The following is a 27534-nucleotide window of genomic DNA, read 5'->3' as shown; positions in this document are numbered from 1 at the left end:
ATCTAATTGCCTGGTTGATGCATTCATATGTGACAGTACAATGGGATAAGCAAATCCTCTGTCCCTTGATCTGTTTTTTCAGCCAACAACTTAAGCAGCCTGGGTGCAAAATGGATGCCATCAGCAAATGAACATTAGACTGAATGATATTCCCTGATGTGACTATTTCCCTGATGAAGATACATTAAAACATGGTTCTGTGTTAGGAGGTGTTTTTTTAAAGTTGTAAAGCAGTCCTTCGCTATATTATCAAGATAAGTATTAAAAATGACTCTATGTGCATTCAAAAATTCTAAAATTTTCTTCCACAACTCTGAGACTATCTGTAGGATTGATGAATAGAATATTGAGCCTACGTTAGCACTGTCTGTTCAAGCATGGTTTTTGTTTATTTTATACCTGACACATTTGAATTCTTAAGCTGGAAGGGGAAGGATTTTTGTATGGATTCTTATTATTTCTATCCTTACGTTTGAATGGATTTCTTTGAAAATTTAAAAATGCCTTGCATGAGCAATTTTTACCTTCCAGACCTAAACAAGTCTCAGTGTGGCTAAGAGTCTGCATATTGAGGAACAATGCGTGAACCATTTTCAGTCAATTTATGTGGTAAAATAGTCTTTACCTGCAGAAATCACTTTGAAAATTTTCCTTAATGAGATTCCTTTCAAAATATAAGAGCCTCGCATATCAAGAGTATCACTGCAGCTGCTTTCAGAGATAAGAAGTTATACTCGGGGTCAATATTCAGATCTTATCCGTTTATCTAAGTTAGCCGGATAGACATATTCGGCTAACTTAGATGGAATATTCACAGGGGCAGATTGGCCTATCGGGGGATCGGGCATCCCCCGGTGGGTCGATCGCTCCAGTCACGTGGTCTGCCGTGCGGGCCAGATTTTAAGAGGTATGCCCGATTTTATAACATGCACTTGTGCACCTTGCACGTGCCGAGCCCTAGGGGAGCCCCGATGGCTTTCCCTGTTCCCTCCCCCCGCCCTCACCTTCCCCTCCCTTCCCCTACCTAACCCACCCCCCAGCCCTACCTAAACCCCCCCTTTGTTTTTAAAGTTGCGCCCGCCTCTGGCCTGCATTTGGCGCATGAAACCCCAGCCTAGAGGCCCTATGGAGGCCTCTGTCCACGCCCCTCCCTGGATCACCCACGCCCCGCCCCTTTTTTCAAGCCCCGGGACATACGCTTGTCCCGGAGCTTGCGCACATCGCCGGGCCTATGCAAAATAGGCTCAGCACGCGTAACCCCCCTGCGCACGTAAATCCAGCTGGATTTACGCGCGCAGGGCTTTTAAAATCTGCCCCTATGCGTCTAAGTTTAGACCTGCTATTGAGCAGGTCTAACTTAGGGGGTTATTTTCTAAACGGTTATCGCACACGATATGGCCGTAATTCTTGTGATCTGTGTATATTATGATGCGATATCGAGCCCCCTCGAGAGCCACCTTGACTGCCAGGAGCTCTTGATCTCTGATACCGTAGTTGTGCTTGGCCAAGAACTTCTTGGAAAAGAAGGAACATGGGTGGAGTACCCCTTCAGGGTTGTGTTGGCTGAGGACAGCCCCTACCCCTAGGGTTGAGGCATCTACAAGAATGAAAGGATGAGCGGAACCTAGGTGTCACAAGCAAGGCTTGTTAGCAAAGGTGTTTTTCAATTGCTGGAAAGCCTCAATTATCTCTGATGGCCAGTCCCAGGTGTTGGCGCCCTTATGAGTAAGAGTGATCGGAGGGGCCCCCAAGGAAGAGTAGCTAGGGATAAACTGACTGTAATAATTTGCAAACCCTAGGAATCTTCGTAGGCCAGTCCATGATGTTCCACCGATGACTAGATCTAAAGTAGCTGCTCCTTAGATTGGTTCTAGAACCAGTTTATCCATGAAGCAATCATTTATAGCATCTATAAGCTTAACCTTTTAGCATATCCCGATGAAACATTGATCCAGTCATTACTGAAGTAGTTGAAATCTCCCATTATTACTGTGTTGCCAAATGTATTTGCTTTTTAAATTTCAGCTAGCATTTCATTGTCTGTTTCTTTATTTTGGCCAGGTGGCCAGGAGTGTACACCTACTGCTATACTCTTACCCATCACAAATTGAATTTCTATCCATAAGTATTTCACACTGCATGTTGATTCCTGCAGGATTTTTTATTATGCTTGACTGTATGCTATCTTTTACATATAGTGCCACCCCGCCACCAATTTGATCTGCCTGATCATGACAATATTATTTATACCCTGGTATTACAATGTCCCATTGATTATCCTCTGAAATGCCTGTAATGCCTATATCCTCATATAATGTCCTATATTCTAACTCACCAGTCTTACTGTTCTGAATTCTGGCATTCGCATATAGACATTTTAAAGTATGTTTTTATATTTGTATTTTCATTTCTCTTTGTATTCACAACTTGCTTGTTAGCAAATGGTACAGGAGTCCCCTTTCAGAACAAAAGAAACCTGGACATCAATCCAGACTCCTTTCAGAGATAAGATAATACGCTCATGTTTTAGGAGAAGAAGCCTGCACATCTAAAGAATAACCTGTTACTAGTGTAGCTGTCCCTTCGGTTAACCACTAGATGGCCCTAAGTCCCTTACCATCAGGACTAGTAACATCATTTGGGATTTCCATTCTCTTTCAGTCTCTCCACTGAGCTGACTTTGATTGGCTATTCCAGGGGTATAAGGAGGAACTAGAGGCATAGAGAGTGTGGTCAATTTGAGTTAGATGTTGAGGAGTAAGGAGCTAGTTTACTTTTTTCCCCTGCTGAGTTTGGCCCTCTAACACAGCTTGGTGTTTTTTCCTTGCGTTCAGAGGAGATTCCTCATCAGTATTCTTTCCCCCCTTTCCCCCTGCAGAAAGAGCTCACTCCCTGGGATGTGCAGGATGAAGGGAAAGGATGGCAAGAGCAGTCCCAACTAACAAATACTTTTATGACCCTAGCGGAAACTGCAAACCCCCTAAAAAGGGTTATATTAGGGTGGATATTATGTGGGCTATGCTGATGGGCAAGAGTGCAGATGAGAACATTGGCTGTAACTAGGCTAGTAAAACATTTGCTTTGGAGATGACTGTAAGTACTTTTATCCTAGGGAAAGGGGGACTGTTCTCCTCCCTTCTCTGCCAACATATTCATCTGATAAATTCCACTGCATGAACACTTGCCTGTTGTCATTTTTCTACTAATCCCACTACCTCTTTATAGTTGAATCTGAGGCCAAGGAGAGAGACCCCTGCTTCACATACCACCTTGAAAAAGGAAACTGTAAAGACATGCAGGAATCAAGAATCTGATAAGAGCGAAGAAGAATCTTACTTGTTAATGTTTTCATACTCGTCCTTTGCCGTCCGCTTTGTCACCGGCTTGCTCTCACAGCGCCCCTCACTGGTGATGGCACTGACTGTGCAGGTGTACTCTGTGTTGGCTGTGAGGCGCCTGGCTGTGTAGGAGCGCTCCGTGCCCAGGTAAACCACCTTCCCATTCAGGCAAAGTTCATAGTTAAAGAAACGCCCAAGCGGCGCTTTTGGTACATTCCAGGTAATGAAGATTTCACTCCGTCCAACAACATAAAGAGTTAACTTCCCTGGGGTATGATCACCAGTATCAGCTGTCTTGGCAACTAGGGAAGCTTTCTTCCCTTTCCCTTTTTTGGTGCATGCACAGACGCTGAAGGTATAGCTTGTGGAAGGTGAAAGGCCACTCACAATGTAGCTCAGCTCAGAAGTAGAATCCAGAAATGTGTCCCCTCTGAACAGAATATAATATTTAATAATCCCATTGGGCTCTGTAGGAGGGGCCCAGCTCAGCTTCATAAGGGTGGTTGTACGGCCTAGAACCTGGAAGTCCAATGGGCAACTGGGCACTGACTCTTCAAGGGTAACTTTGGTGATGTTGCTATAAGGACTGCGGTCCCCTTCTGTTTCCAAAGCAAGTTTAAAGTGGTATTCTCTTCCTGGCTTGGTATTAAAAAGCACATAGGTGCACTGGAATCCTTTATATAGGAGTATATCCCCTTCATAAAGTCTGCAAACAACCAAAATGTCTTTCAGTAAGAGAAAATAAGAGAGCATGACAGAAAATAAGAAAGTGTACGTGGGAGTCAGTTTAAGTGAATATAAGGAATATAACTCCACTGAAGGGTCTGAGACAAGTGATTCAAACAACTAGTGAGACTGGTTGTTTGAACAGGTTTTAAAATTTGTATTGGTTTTACTATTGTTTATAAGGCTGCATTTAATTTATAGTATATGTATTTTTGTATTTTATGTGTATTTATGCAGTGGGTTGATTTTAATATTTTTTTTTTTTATTAATTGTGGTTTTTAATCTAAATTTTATTTATTGTATTTGATGATATGATGTATGTTATTTTATTTTTGTTATGCTTGTTCACCATTCTGGGCTTTCTGTTGAATTAGCAGTTTATAAATAAAACTGGATTGGATTGGATTGGATTTTTGGTTGACCTGGGATGAAGTAGCAACCCTAACAAGCTGATCCAGTTCTGATTTTGCCCCATTACATGCATGGATTTGTAGTTCTGAATTTTCCCATTGCTTTCACTAAGAAAATCAGTGGGGAGTCTACTCTGCATGTTTTGCAAGTGTAGAAGACTCCCCCTGAGGACAGTGACATATGGAATCAGCGAGACCCCTCCTAGGGCAGTGATGTAAGGAATCAGAGAGCCTCCCTGGAGGATAGAGGCAGAAGGAATCAGTGAGGTTCCCCAAAGGGTAGCGACATAAGGAATCAGACTCATCCAAGGGTCAGAGGGCAGTGACATAAGGAATCAGTGAGACTCATCTGAGGGCAGAACCAGAGGAGAGCCTTATAGTCCTGATAAAACCACATTAAAGTCATTCCACCCTGTACCTTTTCTTGTAAATGGATTCAAAGTAGCTAGAAAAAAATCTGGAAAGAGCAGCTAATAACATTTTTGTGCAGTAAGTGATTCAGTAAACTAAATTCTCTTATTATTATTACAGTAACTTGTATCTGAACTAGCTTCTTTATCAAATAACTTTTCCAGTGCCATTTCCATTTCTCTTAGAAGGTTTCACATCTAGTTCTTGATCTCACAGTTGACTGTAACAGGATGAGAAGAGTGACCGGATTTGCTTTGCTTTGTGGTTCTCTAGAAACCCTCTTGTTTAGGGGGAGGAGAGAGGAGGAGGCAGGGCAGCAGTTTCCTCCCACTCCTTTTGGTTTCCAGCTCAAATAGACCTGGCCTCTATCGGACTCTGGCACCATGAACCTTCAATCGCAGCTACCTGGATTCCCCCCCCCCCCTCCACCTATAGGGGCAGATTTTAAAACATACGTGCGGGTGTACATTTGTGCGCGCAACCCAGCACGCACAAATGTATGCCCGATTTTATAACATGTGTGCGCAGCCGCGCGCATGTTATGAAATCAGGGGTTGGTGCACGCAAGACGGTGCACACTAGGGCAAATTGCGCGCGCCGAGCCCTCGGGGAGCCCCGCTGGCTTTCCCCGTTCCCCTCCCCCACCTTCCCCTCCCTGTACCGCCCCCCAGCCTAAAGAAAAAAACCCCCGTACCTTTGTTTTGGAAGTTACGCCTGCCAGCCAACTGCCGGCGCGCGATCCCCCACGATGGCCGCTGTGCCGGAGTCCTTGGCCACGCCTCCCGGACCGCCCGGCCACGCCTCCATCCCACCCCCTGCCCATTCAGAAAAGCCCCGGGACATACTCGCGTCCCGGGACTTTTGAAAATAGGCCCGGCACGCATAACCCCCCCTACGCGCGTAAATCCTTGAAAATCTGCCCCATTATTTGTATCTTTCTTCCAGCTCAGCCCAGTTATTGAAGCAACAGCCCTTGGCCAGGAATCACAAGCTCAGCTTCCTTCAGAAACCAGTTAATGTGGACCCTGAATCTGGCCACTAGGTGTTACCACTGAGCAATGGCCCTGAGGGGCCATGAGCGTTGCCTCCGCAGCATCCCTTTCCTAAATTGGCCTGAGAGTCAGACCCAGATCTTGCACATGGCAGTACTTGCCCCTGAAACAATGAGCAGGCCCTGTGGTACTACTGTTAACAGGATAATGGGAAGGTCTCACAAAATGCTGGGAGTATAGTACAGAGCGCTGTTTGAGGCTCCAGCTTTGCTGCTCTCACCTGTAGGTGACCTGGAGCCCACTATCAGGCTTCCATTCTTCCCACCCCAACCAGATAGAAGCAGAATCTAGAACTTTAGCTTCTGGAGCAGGAGGTCTGGGCAGGCGCTGCAGCTTTTGCAGGGCAACAGTTACTTCCTCGAGCAGTTCTTTCCCAGCAGTCTTTGAAGCAGCTACTTTCTGAAGAAAATGGAAACATTTGTGTTATCTAAATGAATACTTTTTTCTATAATAAAATTTTATATGAGTTTGTGTTGTCCACTCTTCCAGGTCAACCCAAGCAGAATAATCCAGGCCTGGGTTTGCCCCATTGCATGCATGAAGTTGCAGTTCTGATTTCTTTATGAGGAGAAGGACTACATTTCCCTGCATGCAATAGGGGACAAAACTAGGAATGGCTCAACCATTCAGGTTGACTTGGATGAGGCGGCAACCCTAATGCAAACAGGTTATAAATAACTCCATGTCACACTAGGTAGCGAGGTAATTGAAGTTAAAAAAGTCGCCCGCAATTTAGGAATACAAGTAGATACGAATCTATCCTTATCACAACATGTTTCCTCTTTAGTAAAGAATTCATTCTTCAAGTTACATACCTTAAAAAGATTAAAACCACTACTTTTCAAAGTTGATTTTCAAACAGTTCTTCAATCTCTTATCTTTGCTGGTTTAGACTATTGTAATAGTCTATTTTTGGGTCTTCCAGATTCCACATTAAAACCATTGCAACAGATACAGAATTCTGCAGCCCGTTTGTTAGTAGGTTTGCCAATGAGACATCATATTTCCCCTATCTTGTTCAAGCTGCATTGGCTCCCGATTAAATTTCATGTAAAATATAAAGTTCTTTCTTTAATTCATTCTTTATATATATATATATATATATATATATATATTTATAAATTTCGTGTAAAATATAAAGTTCTTTCTTTAAATATATATATTTAAAGTTCTTTCTTTAAATATAAAGTTCTTTCTTTAAATTTATATATTAAATTTCGTGTAAAATATAAAGTTCTTTCTTTAATTCATTCTTTATATATATATATATAGTTTATAGTCTGTAAATCAATCATATTTCTTCCCCCCCCCCGTGTATTGTTTTTCCTGGTTTTGTTAAGGGCTACGCCCCAAAGTTAATTGTATATATCTGTTCTTTTTAAGGGCTCCGCCCAAAAGTTCTTGTTATCTGTGAACCGATGCGATGTGCGAACGGACATCGGTATAGAAGAGACGTTAAATAAATAAATAAATAAATAAAATTTAATTCATGACCCAGATTCAACTTGGCTCTGTACATCCTTACGGTTATACAAACCAGCTAGACACCTTAGATCTGCAACTAAATATCTGCTTGATGTTCCTACAGTTAGACTAGCGAGACTAAATATGACCAGAGAAAGAGCTTTTTCAGTGGCAGGACCCTTGTTGTGGAACTCACTCCCTAATACTTTAAGGCAAATCACCAGCCATAATGAATTTAAGAAGGCTGTAAAAACTCATCTATTTAAGATAGCTTTTGGAGACCTTGATAGTCTGAACACCTAACCTCAATAAGGTATATATCATCTGCTCTTATTGATAGCTTAATTATCTATCTTCTAAGGCCCTGGTCTCTATCAGACATAGGCTCTAAGGTATTCTACTTTATTTTTTCTGGCTTTTTACTTGTTTTTGTAAAAATAGTATAGCTATGCTTAAAGGAGCAGGGTTTATAATGATACATTGTATTTTTTTTTTCTTTCTATTATTTTATTTTGTTAATTTGGTTTTATTTCATTTTATTTTATGGTCTCTAGTTAAAAGTAATTTTTAGTTATTTTGTTGTTTTATAATTTGTAATCTTGTAAACCGTTTTGGTCAAATTTGTTTGAAAAGACGGTATAGAAATATTTTTAAATAAATAAATAAATAAAAGGGAAGGCTTAACCAATCTTACAGGCCGATACAGTAAAGCGCGGCCGCGATTACCCCGTTTCTAATCTGCTTTGTACCCACAATTTGGCCTCGTAAGTCCAACCCGCGATTCACTATCCCTTTTAACCCATCCTTACCGCTTCTTTAAATCAACAGGTAACCCTTTCCGCCTGCGGCATGTATATGATATGTAAACACTCCGATTAGCTATTCCCTCCCATACAGTAACGTCCGCCCCGACTATTGCCTTTTTAACCTGCAGTTTAGCCGCATCTTTAACCTGCTAAATTACCACCTACCCTTACCCCTGCATTAGAGGGTAGGTGGTAAAGTTTGCCTGTGAAATTTCACGGGCAAACTTTCCCCCAGCCCCCGCTCACCTGCCCTGGCCGCGTGCATGGGTGCTGGTCTCCCGTACAGGCCCGCGCTAACAGGGACAGGGACAGGGACAGGGACAGGGACTCACAAATGTCCCTTCACTTTCTCTTTCAGCATGCCTTCTCCTGCTTTGGCTCACAACCCTTCACTCTCTCCTCCAGCATTCCTTCTTCCGCTTTGGCTCATGTTGTCCCTTCATTTTCTCTTTCAGCATTCCTTCTCCCGCTTCAGCATCCAGGGGCGGATCGGGCGCTCTCTGCGAGGCAGCTTCCAGCAGCCCCCGTTGGCGAAGATGCATGAACACACGCCTGTACTTCCAATTTGGGCGCTCAAGGCACCTTCGCTAGCTTGAGCACCCAAATGGGAAGTACAGGCGGTGCGAGCTCATCATGCCAAAAAAATTGCACCGGCAGGCAACTGGAAGATTGCCAGAGCGGCGGAGCCAGGGCTGGGGGGAGGGGGGGTGTGTGCGCGGGAGGGGGCGGGGCGGCGGCTCCCCTACCTTTCCTGCATGTGGGGCAGCTCTGGCTCGCCTGCCTGCCTCCCTAGCGCCATCTTGCAGCTTGTGACATCACCCCTGACCCTTGAGCGCCCAAACGCCGGCGAAGGTGCATGAACGCACACCGTGACCTGAGCGCCCGGATGGACCTCCGAGGTCACGGCGTTCGCTCATGCGCCTTCGCTGCTTGAGCGCCCAAATTGAATGTGCGTTCATGCACCTTCGCTGGCGTTTGGGCGCTCAAGGGTCAGGGGTGATGTCACAAGCTGCAAGATGGTGCTAGGGAGGCAGGCAGGCGAGCCGGAGCTACCCCGCATGCAGGAAAGGTAGGGGAGCCGCCGCCCCGCCCCCTCCCGCGCACACCCCCCCCTCCCCCCAGCCCTGGCTCCGCCGCTCTGGCAATCTTCCAGTTGCCTGCCGGTGCAATTTTTTTGGCATGATGAGCTTGCACCGCCTGTACGTCCCATTTGGGTGCTCAAGCCAGCAAAGGTGCCTTGAGCGCCCAAATTGGAAGTACAGGCGTGCGTTCATGCACCTTCGCTGGTGGATCTGCTGGAAGCCGCTTTCGCCGCCGGCTGCCCCCGGGAGGCAGGGGAGCTGCGGTGGGCGCCTCGGGAGGAGGGGAGAGAGGACTGGGGCTGCTGGAAGCATGCAGTAAGTTTACTTTAGTTACAATTTCTATTTTCTTAATAACATGTCGAGTCGATTTTCGCCCTGCGCCTTGCTTCGGGAGGGGGGAGAGAGGACTGGCAATTCCCGATGCCCGAGCGTAGGAGAACCATCCACTTCCTGGTACCTGTCAATTCAAATGTCATTTGAAATGACAGGTACCAGCGCACCCAGGATACTGTATAGGCGCTGTATAGCGCTCGATACAGTAAAATGGATTGCGCTTCATGGACGCGGCTTGCATTGCATTTAAATACTCTATCGAGCGGTATGTGATCCGAACTGTGCGCACGGCAAACGAGGGTGCGCCCGGCACTACCGCACTCTTTCTACCGCGTCCTTACTGTTTTACTGTCTAGCTGAACTATGGACTTGTAGTTCTGCTTCTCTTAAAGAAATCAGATCTACAGGTCAATAAATGCAAGGGGGGTAAAACTGGCTCAGGTATTCCTTATTTATTTATTTACAAATTATTTTTATTCCGCATCCTCCAAAGTTCAGCATGGGTTACACAGAAAAACAAACAGCTTAAAATAAAATCAACATAAATATTTGGTGATGTTCTTTATGAGCTGGAACTGTATGGTCATAAAGAAGATCACCAAATTTCTGCATTTACAGTGGCACTGTAGAAAAATCTAAATAAATATTCTCCTTTTTTCTTCTACCTCATTCCCATCTTGTTCCTTCGCTTCCCTGTTTCATGTAATTTATTTTTCACTTTCTAAATCATGTTGTATTAACCCCGTTATATGTAAACCGATGTGATATGCAAATGAATGTCGGTATAAAAATGTTTTAAATGAATAAAATAAATACTGTATGCGGCATGCCTTCTATGGCCCACTTTATCATTCTAGTGTTAAAGTGGTTTCAGATTGTTTGCAACATTCTTTCTAATACAAGCTGAAAGATGACCTGTGATACACAAGCCGGCACAGTTTTTCAAGTCCTGGTTTCTGATACCTGACTCTGGTTTCTATTGCAGACATCTCAGAGTAACTGCAAGATCTCACAGGGCAGGAGTCAATGTCCTCTGGAGTAACTAGTGCATGTGTCTGGCATTGCTTACAGGTTCTCACAAAACATAGCACTCATTACTGTAAGGTCATCCATGTGACCACTTTAAAGTGCCTTGCAAAAACAATCGATCCATTTGTCTCCCAGTTCATGGGTTCTGTGTATTTAGCGGTGGATCTTTTACCTTCAGAAGACTTTCCAGTTCGGGGTGATCTCGAAGTTTCACCACTCCCTTGGGCTGACTGGCTAATACCTTCACTGTCCTGAAAAAAGGAGATGTTTCCAATGATAAGACCTTAGTAGCAGGACAGGTGCTAGCCTTTTTTGCTGCCCTGGGCAAACAATTATTGTGCTGCCCCCCTCCCCCCACACACAGTTTCATTTAGTCTCTATCTTGGGCCCACCAAAAACAGCCCAGCTCGTTCCAGCAACCTAAACTTTAAAAACTGTCACCCCCCCCCCCCCACCTCTGGGTCTTCACCCCCCCCCCCTCCCTCAGAAACCATGGTCAATGCAAGAGTATTAGTTGCCCTAGGGCAAACCTTATACCCTTGCATCCCACCCCACCCTCTCCACACACAGTTAAAAATATGCATTCATAATAACAGATCTTACATGAAAAAGAATATTCAAAGTACAGTCATCTGAGAAAAAAAAATATCAACATGTATATTATATTCACATGCACTGCTATGGTGCCAACCAGAAAACCCTACAAAAAAGACTCTTAGAACCTATATGGCTTTAGGTTAAACAACACTAATGTACACTGCTCATCGTCTCCACTTCCTATTGGCTGTATTAGGACTACTGTAACACGTGTTGGGTGTGGGTTTGACCCTCAGAAAGCTATGAGTAAATTACAATTAAAATATAATGAGCCTCCCATACCCAAACAGCACTAATTGCCAGCACTTAAAAAGTAAGATCCCTATCAATGAGAAGGCAGCACTGCAAATATTACACTAGGCCAGAGCTTTCCAAAGTGTGTGTCGCGACACTTTAGTGTGTCGCCTGCAGTGTGCCGGTGTGTCGCGCAAGCCCGGTGCATGTGAGACACCGGCAAGTGGGAGCCAATGCGGCCGCCGGTGGACCTCATCCCACTGGCGGCTGAGCAGTGAAGTTTCGCTGGGCTGGGCGCCGGACACACACAGCAGGAAGATTGGCAGGGCCGTGGTGGAGCTCACGTTACCACGGCCCAAAGAAAAAGGACACGTCTAAACGTGCAGGTGCTCCGCCTCCTTCCTTCCCACGCAGCCCCAGAAGAAAAATGTTGCCGGAGCCGCACGGGCAGGAAGGAGGTGGAGCATCTGCCGTGTGCAGAAGAGGAGCAGCGTTATTGCAGCGGGCTGAGAAGAGGAGGCGGCCCGGTAGCAGGGTCCCCACCGCGGATTGGCCCGAGAAGATCAGGGCCGCTGCTGCCGCGGATTGGCCCGAGAACATCAGGGCCACTGCAGAGCCCATCCTGCAGCGACCAGTGAAGACGAGGCCCAGAGGTAAGAGAGAGGCTGAGGGCCCGTAGAGTGCGTGTATGAGATGAAATGAGAGATTGTGTGCGTGTATGAGATGAGTTGAGAGATTGTGTGTGGGAGTGAGGACCTGAATGTTTGCAGAGACAGCATGTGAAAGCCTGTGTGTGTGTGAGAAAGACAGCATGTGACAGTGAGAGCCTGTGTGTATGAATGATTGTATGAGAGAGAGTATGTGACAGTGAGAGCCTGTGCTTGAGCAAGACAGCATGTGGGAGTGAGAGAGAGCCTGGGTGTGTGAGAGTCAGCAGCATGTGCAAGAGAGAGATTGTGTATGAATGATTATATCAGAGAGAGCATGTGAGAGTGAGAGCCTGTGTGTGTGTGTGAGAGAGAGAAAGCATGTGAGAATGAGAACCTGACTGTATGTTTGAGGGAAGAAGATAGATGGAGAGAAAAGAAATAGAAAAAAAAAGACAATATGAAAGGAATTGGCAAAAAAAATAAGAAAGGGGAGGTGGAACAAAAAAAGCCTGTGACCAACCGATTAGAAAACTAAGATCAGACAGCAAAGGTAAAAAAAAAAAAAATTACTTTTTACTGATTGGCACATGTAATCTTTGGTAATGTGCAAGAGTAGCACTTTCTCTATGCGGATCTCACAATGTACGAGATCAACATGGAGGAAGTGGAAACCCATGGGGCCTGCACAGAGGAGGCAGCAGAATGGGCTTCAGTGCCAATAGCAGCAATCAGCGCCTCCCCGATAGCCATGCAGCATCAGTGACAGTGGCAGCAGAGGAATGAGAGAGGCTCCGAGGTTGCTGGCAAAAGAAAGAGGGGGTCTGCCTTTACTAAGCATGTGTATGAATGGGAGTCTGCCTGGGGGTGTATGTGTGTGAATGCATGGGTCCCTGCCTGAGGGTGTGTCTGTGTATGAAAATGTATGGGTGTCTTCCTGGGGTTTGTATGTGTGAGAATAGGTGCCTGCCTGTGTGTGGTGTATGTGAGAATGAATTGGTGCCTGCCTGGGGGACTGTGTGTGTGAGAATGAATTGGTGCCTGCCTGGGGGTCTGTTTCTGTGAGAATGAATGTGTGCATGCCTGGGGGATGGTGAGGGAGTGGTGTGAAAATGAATGGGAGCCTGCCTGGGGGTCAGTTTCAGTGTGTGAGAATGACTGGGAGCTTGCCTGGGTGTGTGTGTTTGTGTGTATGTGAGGGAGCCAGAGAGAGTGAGAGCATGAGTGTGTGAGAAAATCCAGGGGAGTAAGAGTTTGTGTGGGGGTGTGTGTGTGGAGGGTGAGAGAGTGTCTTAGAGCCTGAGTGTGTGTCAGTATCTGTGAGAGCGAGAGGTTATGGTGGGTATAAGAGCATGAATGTGTATGTATGTGACAGTGTATGTGTGAGAGAGAATGGACATGTGAGTATGTGTGAGAGAGAGGATAACCTCCTAATCCTTGACAATATCAGGGTGACTGGAAATCAAGAGCTCCCACGTATGGACAGCAGGGGCTTTTTAAAATCCTTATTAGTTTTAATTATTGGATGTTATTTGATATATGTGCTGTTTTGAAATATTTTATTGGTGTTTGGGAAATTGTAAAAAATGTATATGATTTTAATTAATAGAAATTCTATTTATCAGTAGTTTTAAAATATTCTTTTATTAGTATGGTTTTACTATTATAACTGATGCTTTATGTTTCTTGATTTTATTTGTTTTATGAGGAATGGTGGTTCTGCTTTTCCATTGTTAATACACAGTGTCTGGCTTCTTGGGGTTTCCATTTCAGTTTTTGTCTAATTTGTGCTCCTTTATTTTGTATTCTGTATTTGGTGAGGGTCTGTCTCTGCTCTGTGTGTGTGACCATGATGAGAGATTCTGCTAGCATAGGGATCTATAGCAATCTGGTTTGTTTTGTTTCCTCAGTAGGTAGTGTATTGGTATTCTAGGACCCAGTATAATATTTACCCTTGCTTTTTCACAGGTAGGATTATTGTTGTTTGAGTTCTTGGTGTTATTACTGTTATGTAACGATGGGATTGCAGTATAGATTTTGAGTGTCTTTTTTGCGGGGTTTTGTGTTAGTTCACAATGTGCCTGGCAGTGGAAGGTGTTTGTGCTGCTGTTACTGTGAGGTGACACCAGAATTTGAAAATATCTTTCAGTATGATGAGCTGTAAGGGAAACATCCAAGCTCCATTGTTTGGGGGAATTTCAGTGGATGCACAGAGTTACAGAACTGGAGGTGCAGAATTTATATTGACATTCTGTCCCTTCCTATAAATTCCAGACTTCACTCTCATAGCCATATAGAATTAGTTGAATGAGGCTATCAAAATAATTTTATAGTATACTAGAAGTGTGAAACTGGCCAGCTTTTTAAAATTACGCAGAAGACCCTTTGGACTTTTTTTTATTAACACCAAATATTCAAACGCTGTGTTCATCCCATCAAGCTCATATATCTCATTAAAGAGGTAAATTGAATAACACAATAACTTTGTTTTATTATTGTTACTCATAAATTATAACAATAACATTAATCTTGGAATATTATATATTTTTAATAAAAATGAAAGGTTTTCACAAGATAGTTTGTGTTGTGAAACATTTTATTATGTATATATTTAAGGAAACATACATAAATTGTCGAAATACATTTCGTTTTTTTAACCTTTAACCTCTGGTTTGCTAGTAGACTGAATTACTGTGTCCCGAAATTATGTTTGTCTAAAAAGTGTGTCACCAACATGAAAAGTTTGGAAAGCTCTGCACTAGGCCCTAAAAACACCAATACACCTCCTATTAGGAAAACAGAACAAACCAAGCTGCTGTAGATCCTTAAATGCTAGTAAAATACCTCTCCTTGTTCACACATGCAGAACACAGGCAGACCCTCACCAAATACAGAAAAAAGAAACCATCAAATATAAATAGAAACATGCAGGCAAAAACTGAATTGGAAACCACAAGTCAGACTCTGTAGGCTGTGCAACAATGGAAAAACAGAACCATCATCAATCCTCAGCCATTAAACAATAAAAATCAAGAAATATAATAAAGACATAAATCATAATAGTATAAACATATTAATAAATTAAATAAATAAATAAAAATAATGTTTCAAAACAGCTGATGAATGGAAGATCCAATAAATAAAAACTCATATAAAATTTGTTTTAAATTGCCCAAATACCAATAATATTTCAAAACGGCAGACACATCAAATAATATCCAAAAATTAAGGCTAATAACTAATAAGGATAAGGATTCATGCTCTCCATACTAGCAACAGTAATTTGGAATAGACTTAGTTTTTGGGTACTTGCCAGGTTCTTATGGCCTGGATTGGCCACTGTTGGAAACAGGATGCTGGGCTTGATGGACCCTTGGTCTGACCCAGCATGGCATGTTTTATCTTGGGATTGTCATAGATTAGTGGGAGAGGGATTTACAAGTTTTCTCTTCCCTCTCATAGATATAGATATCTATACATACACACATACAAACATGTTCTCTCTCATGCACATGCTCCCTTTCACATACACATATGCTCCCTCTTACATATACACACACACAAGATGTCTCTCACACCTACATGCTCACACACATACATATGCTCTCACACATGTCCCTCTCTCATATACACATGGTCAGACACACACTTGCATGCTCAGACACAGACAGCCTCTCTCTCACACACCACACGCATGCTGACCCCACTCCCAGCAATGCCTCCGTTCAATGCAGGTAAAATTACATGTATTGTGTGGCATGATACGCGCACTTTTATCTACATATAGGATAAGTAATTTTCTAAAAGCCCTTTTTCAAAGGTAAATTGCTTTTGAAAATTGCCTTCATCTATTAATCTAGTAACAAAGTGAATGATGACAGATAAAGATCAAAATGGCCTATTTAGTCTGCCCCGTTGAGGTTCATGCACTTGAGTAGATGCACATATGAGTTCCCACATGCAACTCAACACCAATTCCTCCCCACATCTTTTAACTGATCTACCTTCCCTTTCCCTACCACTTTATATCCTCCCAACTATGCCCAAAATCCATTACAGAGATGGCTTTTACCATCTGGCTAGTAGATCCCTTCCATGTTAAAATCTGACCTTCCCATAGAGGCCCACTACAACTATATCACTACTGTTTAGGATTGCAACCAGTTTGAACAAGTTTTTTGGAGGACAGATCTATAAATAATTATTAGCTAGATAGACTTTGGTTTCTTCATCTCTTAATTCTTATAGAGAGCAACATGAAACAGACTTTACTATTGGGATCTGCCAGGTGCTTCCAGACAACTCAAGCTGACCACTGTTAGAGACAGGATGCGGGGCTCGACAGACCACTGGTCTGACCCAGCATGGCATTTCTTATATTCTTATGTACCCGAATGCTTTCTAGGAAGCATAAAGCATTGCCAATGCTGCTTATGGGCTGTAACTGGCAATGGCCGCTCCGTGCAGGTTACCCTCAATGCCTTTACCCCAGTGCTTCATGCCTATCATCTAGGCTGAACTATGTAAAGGAAAAAGACTCTTCAGTGTTACTTCCTCAGTCCATGATCAGATCAGTCTTAGTTATATGGCATAAATACTTGGACAAGATCATGCTGTGTCTTATTGAAACAGTAATAATTTGGAATAACTGTTACGAGCGCGCGCGGGCGCGGTCGTCTCGGGCAGGTGGTGAGCCCTTGGGCCACGGCAGGACCCCAGGAGGAGCCCAAGGCCACACCGTGGGAGGTGAGCTGAGCAGGCATGGTGAGCCAGGCAGGCAGGAACAGAAGCAGGGAGTCCGACCCTCAGCCGGACCTGCATGCCCATGGTAGCCAACACGGGGAAGTTGACTAATGAACGGTCCTCCGACTGTTCCCGGCCCTTTCGGACCTGCCGCAGGGAACGGCAATGGGCAGCAGGCCGGACAGAGGCGAGGGCAGACAAAGTCCTTAAACAGAAGACATCAGACGGGGCAGAAGCAGGCTGAAGCAAGACGGAGACATCAGGACAAGGGCTGAAGCGAGACACAGGAAAGATCCAGGCGAGCAGGAACTCCGATGCTGGGATACTCACATCCGAAGCCCCTTCGGCTGGCAGAAGCTCAAGAGCCCGTGGGACGAATCCCTCCTGTTGGCCACTCCAGGGCCCAACAGGACAGAAGGCTCAGGAACCAGGTCAAGGCAGAGACAGGAAGACATCCGGACAAGGGCTGAAGCAGACACTGTAGACAAGGCTGGACGGGAACATTGCACTGTCCATCAGGGCACCCTACTCAGCCCGCCCGTGGGACTGAGTCGCGGACCACCCTGTCCCAGACGCACCCTACACAGCCCAGGAAGGCTGGTCGCGGACCACGCTGAGAAGGAGGGTGCAGGGAAGACCCAGGCGAAGAGGAACTCCGATGCTGGGATACTCACATCCGAAGCCCTTTCGGCTGGCAGGAACAGGAGCAGACAACAGGCACACGTCAAGGCAGACATCAGGAAACACGTCTAGGCAGACATCAGGAAACATGGAGGACCTGGACCGGCAAGGTTACAGACAACTGTAATGCACAATCCGAAGGCCGAAGACAAGCAGGAGTCGGAGTCACGGACCGGAGTCAAGGCAGGCTGAAGACAAGCAGGAGTCGGAGTCACGGACCGGAGTCAAGGCAGGCTGAAGACAAGCAGGAGTCGGAGTCACGGACCAGAGTCAAGGCAGGCTGACGACAAGCAGGAGTCGGAGTCACGGACCAGAGTCAAGGCAGGCTGACGACAAGCAGGAATCGGAGTCACGGAGGACCTGGATCGGGAGAGGCCACAGGCAACTGTGTAACCCAATCCGAAGGCCTTTTGCAAGTGAACAGACAGTCCTTAAATACTGGAGGTAGAGGGCAACTCCCAGGGAGGAGCTTGCCAGGACCGCCCACCGCTGGTCCTATAACTAGGGTAGAGAGCTGCGGGCCAGCCCCTAGGGAAGGGCGTCGCCCAACAGGAAGTCCAAACACTGAGGCTGCAAGCCACCGGCATGCCTCAGGAGCAGCTAGGCCTCTCAGGCCCTGGAGCAAGTCCTGGATGATGCGCAGGCGAGGCCCTGGCTTCAGAGCGGCCTCTGGAGGAAGGTAAGAGACCTCTTGCAGCGCAGCAGCAGGGGGGATCGCAACAATAACACAGAAATCATCCAAAATAATTTTCAATATCCCTTACAGTGGAAGGTTTTGGAACATATAGACAGCCACCTTGGATAGGAAGTGTGGCTACCAAATTTAGTGCTTGATCTGTATACACAACAGCTTTCAAAAATGGAGAAGGGAAAGTAGTAATATTATCTATCCACTTCTATCTGGGTAAGCCCCAGGTTAACAAGAGAATCAGTCAGCGGAATGCATGTTTCCAGAGCTCTCCCAACTACTAACTTATTGCTCGAAACACTGGAGAAGTTACCTATTTTCTATATGTTAAAAACTGATTGTTAATCCTACACTACTGTATTGCAGTCCATTATAGAGCCCAGTTAAGTTTAACACAGCTCCAACACTAAAGTGAGCAAAGCTACACTCACACTGCAGCAAACCAGGATGAATCTTGCTCTTCAGACTGCAGCAGGCGGCACAGGGTGCTCAGAGTCTGGGTAAACACTGGGCTTCTTATGACATGCTCATGGCCATCTTTGTCTGCTGCGAGGCAACTAAGTGCAAAGCAGGCATTGCGGCTCCCTCCTGCATCTCCATTGGCCATCATCGACTCCAGAGCAATAATCTGGGAAAGAAAAGAAGCAATTTGTGTTTCTAGAAATTCTGAAAAGAAAAATGGTACAGTTTGCAGCAACCTGCATACTTTTTGCACTCAATCTGATGGAAATAAAGATGATCATACTTCCAAGTTCTCACTTTCTCTTTTGCTGATATTCTAATTTTAAGACAGCCACCTACATAGGCAACCATGTGACTGGGTTTCTCTGGCAGGCTACAATGGTAGAATCAAAAGCAGCAGGGTCTGTCTGGCAACTACATGTTCTGTTCTAACTAGAAATCTTAATAAAAACGCAGACACAGCTAGGGCTGTCCTCAGGGCTACACAAGGGACCTCGGAGTCTAACTAGTAATCAGGCCAGTACAGTAAAGCTCGCGGGAGAGCGGGCAAGCGCCCGCTCTCCTGGCGCGTGCACAGGCCAGTGTCCTGTGCACGCAATACAGTAAGACAAAATATTAAAATTAGGGCCCGCGGTAAAAAGAGGCACTAGGGACACTAGCGCGTCCCTAGCGCCTCTTTTTGGACAGGAGCCGCGGCTGTCAGCGGGTTTGACAGCCGACGCTCAGTTTTGCCGGCGTCGATTCTCGAGCCTGCTGACAGCCACAGGTTCGGAAACCGGACGCCATCAAAATTGAGCGTCCAGTTTTCAACCCGCGAGCTGTGGACTGATTTAACATTTTTTTAAATTTTTAAATTTTTAACTTTTGGGACCTCCGACTTAATATCGCCATGATATTAAGGAGGGTGCACAGAAAAGCAGTTTTTACTGCTTTTCTGTGCACTTCCCCGGCGCCAGCAGAAATTAACGCCTACCTTTGGGTAGGCGCTAATTTCTTAAAATAAAATGTACGGCTTGGCTGCACATTTTACTTACTGTATCGCGTGGGAATACTTAATAGGGCCATCAACATGCATTTGCATGTTGTGGGCGCTATTAGTCTCGGGGGGGGGGGGGTTGGACGCGCATTTTCGATGCTCTATTACCCCTTACTGAATAAGGGGTAAAGCTAGCGCGTCGAAAACGCGCATTAACAGTGCATTCTGTCGGAGTGCACTGCACTGTATCGGCCTGAATGTCAGCTATTTAGATGATGCAGTGAGGATAGAATCAAATTAGCAGCTGGATCTATCTGGCAGGCTGCAATTTCTGTAATAATTGGAAGTAATAAATAATCCTAGTGAAAATGCAAGCACTCACATATCTGGGTCTGTCTGGTAGACTATGCAAGGGACCTGGGAGGCCATGCTAGCAGTGCTGGTTATTTAGATTACTACAGAGCCTTGGATTGGACATGGGAGGGTTAGGTGCTTAAAGGCAACTAAATGTGAATCTTGTATGCTCTTCTACTCTGTTACAGGAGGAAGGGGATGCAGGAAGAATGGATTGACTTACAGACAGTGCAAGTCTGTTGCAAAACCAGTAAACAAGGGTGTAGGCAGTCACTGATCCTATACTGCAGGGAGCCATTTGAGAAGGCATGTCATTACCTTTAGAAAGTAAATGCTACACACAGTTCAAATCACTCACACTTTGGCACATAACTTTTATGTTCTACATTGAATAATGTGTGACCAGTTTCTTATTAAGGGGCTATTACTACAACTGCTCCAACCACTGTTTTCATAAAGTAATTTAATCAGGAACTCTTAGCATCTTACTACAGCCACATCTCTACCATTGCTGCACGCTGTCATTTGCAATCAATAATTTACAAAGCTGGTGATGGGAAACATCCCATTACCTGAGCCATGAAACCAGACCAGGCAAAATCCCATGTTATTTCTTTCATGTATGACAAGACCTGTGGTTTAAAATGAACACGTCCAGGATTTTATTCTCACCATGTTTGTGGCTTCGGGGAAGGACAGAATTTGCTTCAGGCCAGTGTCTATACTGCAGAGACGTCCTAGGGCAAACGCTGCATTCAGCCCACAACCTGGAAATAAGAGGACAAATAATAACCTCAAGTGGCTGCTGAAAGCATATAGTGTTTCACTCTCCTCCATCCTCTACAACTTCTATTTCAATTAGCTCCAAAATCAACTCTCTGCTTCCCTCCTCCTAAGCACGAAAACCTTACATTCCTCCAGGGAAACACTAGGTAAGCTGGTAAAAGGCCAGATAAGCAAATGACACATTCCTTTAAGAAGATACACATACAAATGTACTCAGCCTATTGAATTCTGGAAATTGTATTCTTCCTTTTCTTAGGGAAGTTTGTGCTACAAAATCCAGATTTTAATAGGAGTTAAAAAAACAAAACTAGAACTGATTCCTGTCCTTCATGCTATGGCCCCATCTTGATAACTTTATAGCATGGTCTCCTTTATTTTCAGATGTAGGGCCTAGAGATTAGGCAGAAAAAAATGAACCACAACTCTGCCTAAAATATGAGTTTTCCCATCAGGTGAGAATTACTGTATTGCAATCTCAGATCATAGTTAAGTGATCCATTAAATGCAGGATATAAAGTAATCAGACCCTAAATTATATCTAGGGCTTCTGATTTTAGATTTTAACCAATGAACGTTGATAAAACACCCTGATTCAAATAATAATAATAAAATAGGTGTTTATTAGATAAACACCAGAAAAGCACCACTTCCCCTTGTACTCTCTCACTGCTCCTTTGCCTACTCTGGATCCTCTGCTTTGTTTTTGTGCCTTTTCCATGCTAATGACTCCTCAGCTGCACAAATGTATGTATTTGATTTAACCAGAAAAGAAACCCAAAAATAGTACCTGGGCCAAGAAAACACAGATAAACACCGAGTTTTGGTACCCAAAGAACCCCTAATTAGGTGGAAAATAAACAGATATATTTACAATTTATAAACACCTAAAATCAGAAGCCATAATTATACCATATACTGGGGCCGATGTAATAAGGTGCGCTGAAGCTGCCGCAGGTTTGTGCGCGGATGTATGCGCATTTTCCTGTGCAAAGCCCTATATGGGGATGTAATAAGGGTTTTGTGCGTGGGAAAAAAGCGCATACAAATGCGCTCAGCCGCTCACAGACTCACGGTATTTCCTGCACAAATGCATGCTAAGGGCATGCAAAGGAGGTGATTAGCTAATCATAGGTAATGCAGGGAGCCGCGCTAGTGCAGGTTTTTTAATGTGGATTCTTTACTACCATGGTCAGGGCATGAGTTAAATGTTAGCACCAACTTGGGGGGCCTATGTCGGTGTCAAGCATCCTGAAAACCACCTAGCTGAGCGCTCATCTCGTTGTCGAGTGGCCAGCTTAGCTAGGCGCTTTTTTGGGCATCTGAATGGCCAGCTTAAGGTGCTTCCCTAGGCGCTTTACTGGGTGCTTGATTGTATAGATTCGTGACCAAGTAAGCGCCTAGCTCAGCACCCGAGTGGCAACAGTAGCTAGGCGCCCAGAAAGGCTAGGTGCTTTACTTGGTTGCGAATGTATGCCATCAGGCGCCCAGAAAAGTGCCTAGCTACCGTTGCCACTCGAGCGCTGAGCTAGGTGATTACTTGGTCGCTCCCGAGCGAAACTAGTAGCTAGGCGCCCTTCTGGGCACCCGATCATGCAGATATGCGAGCAACTAAGCACCCAAATGGCAAGGTACGCTCGGCACCTTTTTGAGTGCTCGATTGTGCAAATCTTTCTGCCATGAACAGAGCACGAGCAGCCTGATAAGCACCTGGCTAAGCGCTTATCTCAGCTTCCGAGTGGCCAGCTTTTCACAGCGTCCAAGGTAGGCACTTCCCTGGACGGACAGATACAGTGCCAGAAGAGCGGCAAGATTGTTGTGAATTAGCATCCATGAAAATATTTGCAATGTTTACTGCAGCACAGTTATTGGAAATATTTAAAAATACTTTCCAGGGTCATACTTTCACTAAATAGGGAGACCCGTTCGCTCACTCACTCGCTTTATGTGCAGATAATTGGTGCGGGTTTTGAGCGCGGATGCGGCCGCTTATTGCATAGGCCCATTACCATGCTTATGTACGTGCATTTTTCCATACATGCACAGATTTTTGCGCTCAGGTCATTTGCATAATTTATTTTTTTTACATCCCACGGAAGCAGCAGCTTCAGCCTCGCATGGTGATCAAAACCCCTGCACATAATGAGCGCCTGTTTTGCCATGGGTCATATTACATTGGCCCCAGTGTAGTTTATGCATTATTATGGGGGATCTGGTTATTTATTTATACCTTGATTTTACCTGACACTAAACCCTATCCAATGGAAACTACCCAGAATAGTAGTGGATTTTTGTATCAAACTTGGTGGTTTATTTTCTAAAGGTTTTCTCCTGTTTTGTGTCTATGGGAAAACTGTTTAGTAAATAACCCCCTTGGATTGTGATTGTTTTTTTCGGCCTGTATCTTCCACCAGGAGGTGGAGTGACGTCCTCAGTTTAGGCCGGGATGGCCAGCCCTGCATGAGATATAATTGCATACATCGGAGGCAGTGCATGCAGATGTAGCTGAAGGTCCAATGAAACAAACCGGAAGGTGGTCCCACGTAGCCAAGGCAAAAAAACAGAAGGGACTACCTTACACCGTGGAAAGACTTGGGCAATTCTAATAAAAGTCTTTCCACGGTGTAAGGTAGTCCCTTCTGTTTTTTTGCAGATGTAGCTGATGCATATATATTGTGAATAGTCTGAAACCCATACCTGCGTGTGGCTCTTAAGGATCAGAGATGATCACCCGTGATTTAAGGCAGATCCCCCTCTATCCTCAAATCACTTGCCTCAGTGCAATCTTTCTCCTGGGTGATAAGCGTTAGTTCTCTACCATTGCATGCCTTGGTCTGAAGTCTGGCACAGATCCCAGCCCCCCCCCCCCCCTTTGTTTTGGCCTCTGAACTTGACAGCTATGGTATGAAGGGGCCCCTGTGCAGCAGCTGCTTGATCAATCTCTCAAATAACTTGTCACTGCAATCTGGCACTTTCAGGGCCTTGCTGCGCTGTCGGCTAATCATTTACCACTTTGGTAAAAAGCCTGGGCACTTACCCAGGCTACAGACTGCATTTATTCTGCCCAGGATGCAAACAGCGATATAAACAATCAAGAGGAACATGTAAAACAGATCCTTTTATCACATTTACAAAAATAAGATCTTGTGTGGAGCATCTCACAGGCAAGTTAGTCATAACCGAATATTGTAGAATTGTCAATTCTCTCTCTTTAGGAGAGATACTGTTCTTTGACCAAAAGGTTTACTTCTTTTACCTGAACTCCCTCCCGCCCTCCCCCCGCCCAACAAAAAAACAATTCCCGTTCTTCCATTACATTTCAGTAAGATATTAACACCCTCCACCTTCATTTTACTAAGTGTCCCTCTTAGGCACTTTTAAGTGCTGGCAAGTATACTGTTGGGGCTAACAAATAGTGCGGTTTACATATAGATCAACATATCTGGGAACTTTTGACTTCCAGTCACCCTGAGATTTCCATGGATTAGTGGAGGGGGGGGGAGGGGGGGAGAGCAACTGCATTGTGGGACCGGATGCTCACAAATTTGCTCTTATAAACAAATACTCTTACAAGTTCACACTTACTTTCACTGCTCATTCTCACGTCCATTTACACCTTTACTTCTGCCATTCTCCCACCAACACACACACTCACTCACTCACGCGCCCACTCACTTTCACACCCATGCTCACTTGCACTCCGCTCTCTCCTACTCACCTACATACACTCTCAGATCTCTTCTTCCTACATAAATACACACTCACTCACTCTTACTCTCACAGACATGCTCATTCATTCTCTCTCCCCCCTTTCAAAATCACTAGCAACAGCAGACTATAACTTGAGCTCCTGGAGCAGCAGCAGCCTCTTCCTTCTCCTCCTGTGCTGCGGAAGTGGACACTGCCTGTTTCTTACTCCTCATTTGATGCACGGGCAGGAAATCGCAATGTCGATTGGCCAAGGCAAACAGGATGTGGTGGGCAAGTGGCTGGATACAGGAAACAGGCTGTGCAGGAGCAGGTGGTGTCATGAGGAAGCAAAGTTAAGAGTTAAAAAGGTCCAGAGATGGTAGAAATCACTGTCAAGTTCCTCCTTTTTCAGCCGTGCAAGACCAATGATGTTCCTTTTTTCTTTCCGGGTCTAAACAGATTGGTTTTGCTGCAGCACCTGGAGATTTCTGGTATTGGCCCAGAGACCCGGTAATTCTTTTAGAATTCTGGAGTCTCCGGGCCAAATCCGGAGAGTTCCCAGGTATGGAGATCAATATTCAAAAGCCATTTAGATGGCTAACTTAAAAGTTATGTAAGCTCGTTAGCTTATTACATTGGATTTATTGACTGAGCTCTATATCCCTTATCAAATATTGTGATTTAACTTAAAAGTTAGCCATCTAAATGTCAAAACTGGCATATTCATCCACTTATCCAACTAAATTCTAGCCGGATAACTAATTATTCAGCTAGAATTTAGTTGGATAAGTAGGGGGCATTCCAACAGCAGGCGGGAGGCGTTCTGGGGAGGAACAGCATTAGCTGGATAAGTTATCCGGCTAACATTGATAACCTATCTGGCTAAGTCTGGTCAGGCCACAGACCTGTCCTAAAGATAGCCGGATAAACTTATCCGGCTATCTTTAAGATAGCTGGGTAGGTTGCATCGTTGAATATACCCTGCTAGTTAGCCGGATACATTTTCCAGCTAACTAGCCAAGCCACACAGTGGCTGACAATGGACTCCATAGTGTATATAAAATTATACTGCTATACCCATAAGTTTGGTTCAATGGTTTTCACATCCAAAGAATGGATGACAGAACACTTATCACCATAAGAGGGTACCATGGAACTCCTGAACTTTGCAAAAAAAAAAAAATCTTTTCGATATATTAACTTTGGTAGGGGCTTTATTTCACAGTTACCATAACACCACAACATAAGAACATAAGAATTGCCATACTGGGTCAGACCAAGGTCCATCCAGCCCAGTATTCTGTCTCCAATGGTGGCCAATAGAGATGTGAATCGGAACCGGAATTGGTTCTGATTCCGGTTCCGATTCACATCATGGTTTTTTTTTTGTCCGGCCCGATTGCGGTTTTGTTTATCTGCTGCGCCCGAGCCGATAAACAAAAAACCCACCCCGACCCTTTAAAACTAATCCCTTAGCTTCCTCCACCCTCCCGACCCCCCCAAAAACTTTTTACAGGTACCTGGTGGTCCACTGGGGGTCCCGGGAGCGATCTCCCGCTCCCGGGCCGTCGGCTGCCACTAATCAAAATGGTGCCGATGGCCCTTTGCCCTTACCATGTGACAGGGTATCCGTGCCATTGACCGGCCCCTGTCACATGGTAGGAGCACTGGATGGCCCGCGCCATTTTTAAAGATGGCGCCGGCCATCCAGTGCTCCCTCCATGTGACAGGGGCCGGCCAATGGCACGGATACCCTGTCACATGGTAAGGGCAAAGGGCCATCGGCGCCATTTTGATTAGTGGCAGCCGACGGCCCGGGAGCGGGAGATCGCTCCCGGGACCCTCACTGGACCACCAGGTACTTGTAAAAAGTTTTTTGGGGGGGTCGGGAGGGTGGGGGAAGCTAAGGGATTAGTTTTAAAGGGTTGGGGTGGGTTTAGGGATTATTTTTGTGTGCCGTTTTTCCCGCCCTCCCCCAAAACGATAAGAGAACACCCACGAACAATTTCGTGGGGTTTTCCTATCGTTTTGGGGGAGCCCCCGATTTCTGACGATTTTGAAAATATCATACGATATTTTCAATCTTCCGAAGCCCGATTCACATCCTAGTGGCCAATCCCAGTTGCAAGTACCTGGCAGATCCCAAAAAGAAGATCTAATTCCTGTTACTCACTCTAGGGCTAGCAGTAGCTTTCTATGGTCTACCTCGCTAACAATGTATTATGGACTTTTCCTCCAGAAACTTGTTCAAACCTCTTTTAAACCCTGCCGTGTTAGTCACCTTGATCACATCCTCTGGCAACAGATTCCACAGCTTGATGGTGCCCTAAGTGAGAAAGAACTGTCTACAACTTGTTTTGAATCTGCAGGTTGTTAGTTTCATGGAGTGTCCCCCTTCTTATTTAAAAGGGTAAATAACCATCCTTTACTTACCTGTTCCACCCCACTCATGACTTTATAAATGTCTCACCTCTCCCAGTTTTATTTAATAATAATCTCCAATTAAATTTCTACTTATTCCTAATGAATATATTAGTTGGGCTGTTTAGAAACAAGAAACTGATGCTTGATATATTCAACTCTAGAAACTTAATGCTCTGAAAATTATTATACATTTAGTCCCTATATGATTAAAGATTTAAGTATTTGGGTTATGTAGAATCCTCTCTTTCCATTGCTGGCCTACCATGGTACTGTAACTGACCTTTTCCTCTCATGGTGTTTACCTTCCCCGACAGTTAACTCTCACCTGCCTCATCCACTCCTAGAGATTGAATTAGCTTTCTCAGGGTGTTTCCAGCTTTCGGATGCCCCAGGAGCATTTGACACCCTTCTTGACACATGGCAATCCGTGCCAGCACCAGGGCAGCATTATTCGCCGTCCATTCATCAGCTGAGTCCAGCAGAGTTGTGATGTCACTGATGATCTCATCTCTTTGGGGCTCATTCAGGAGCCACTGCCGTCCAGCACTTGTCTCTACCTGAGGATGGCATGGTTTAAAGGGAAGAACATGTCAGCCTGGGAGA

General features: G+C 45.0%; 1 protein-coding gene across 5 annotated transcripts in view; it reads right to left on the bottom strand.

The window, feature by feature from the left end:
- The window catches only part of LOC115096351, a 95917-nt gene that overhangs the window by 48237 nt on the left and 20146 nt on the right, over positions 1–27534 (bottom strand). For all 5 annotated transcript variants that reach the window (XM_029610813.1, XM_029610814.1, XM_029610817.1 and 2 more), the window contains 6 exons: positions 27257–27488; positions 20707–20801; positions 18674–18870; positions 10825–10903; positions 6159–6337; positions 3337–4044 (listed from right to left, as the gene is read on the bottom strand). In XM_029610813.1, coding sequence (XP_029466673.1) covers positions 3337–4044; positions 6159–6337; positions 10825–10903; positions 18674–18870; positions 20707–20801; positions 27257–27488 — 1490 coding nt within the window. The remainder of the gene's footprint in view (positions 1–3336; positions 4045–6158; positions 6338–10824; positions 10904–18673; positions 18871–20706; positions 20802–27256; positions 27489–27534) is intronic.

Source organism: Rhinatrema bivittatum, chromosome 8 (assembly GCF_901001135.1).
Source record: "Rhinatrema bivittatum chromosome 8, aRhiBiv1.1, whole genome shotgun sequence".
NCBI lineage: Eukaryota > Metazoa > Chordata > Amphibia > Gymnophiona > Rhinatrematidae > Rhinatrema > Rhinatrema bivittatum.
Note: the sequence above shows the minus strand (reverse complement) of the source record. Positions and strands in the feature narration are given on the sequence as shown.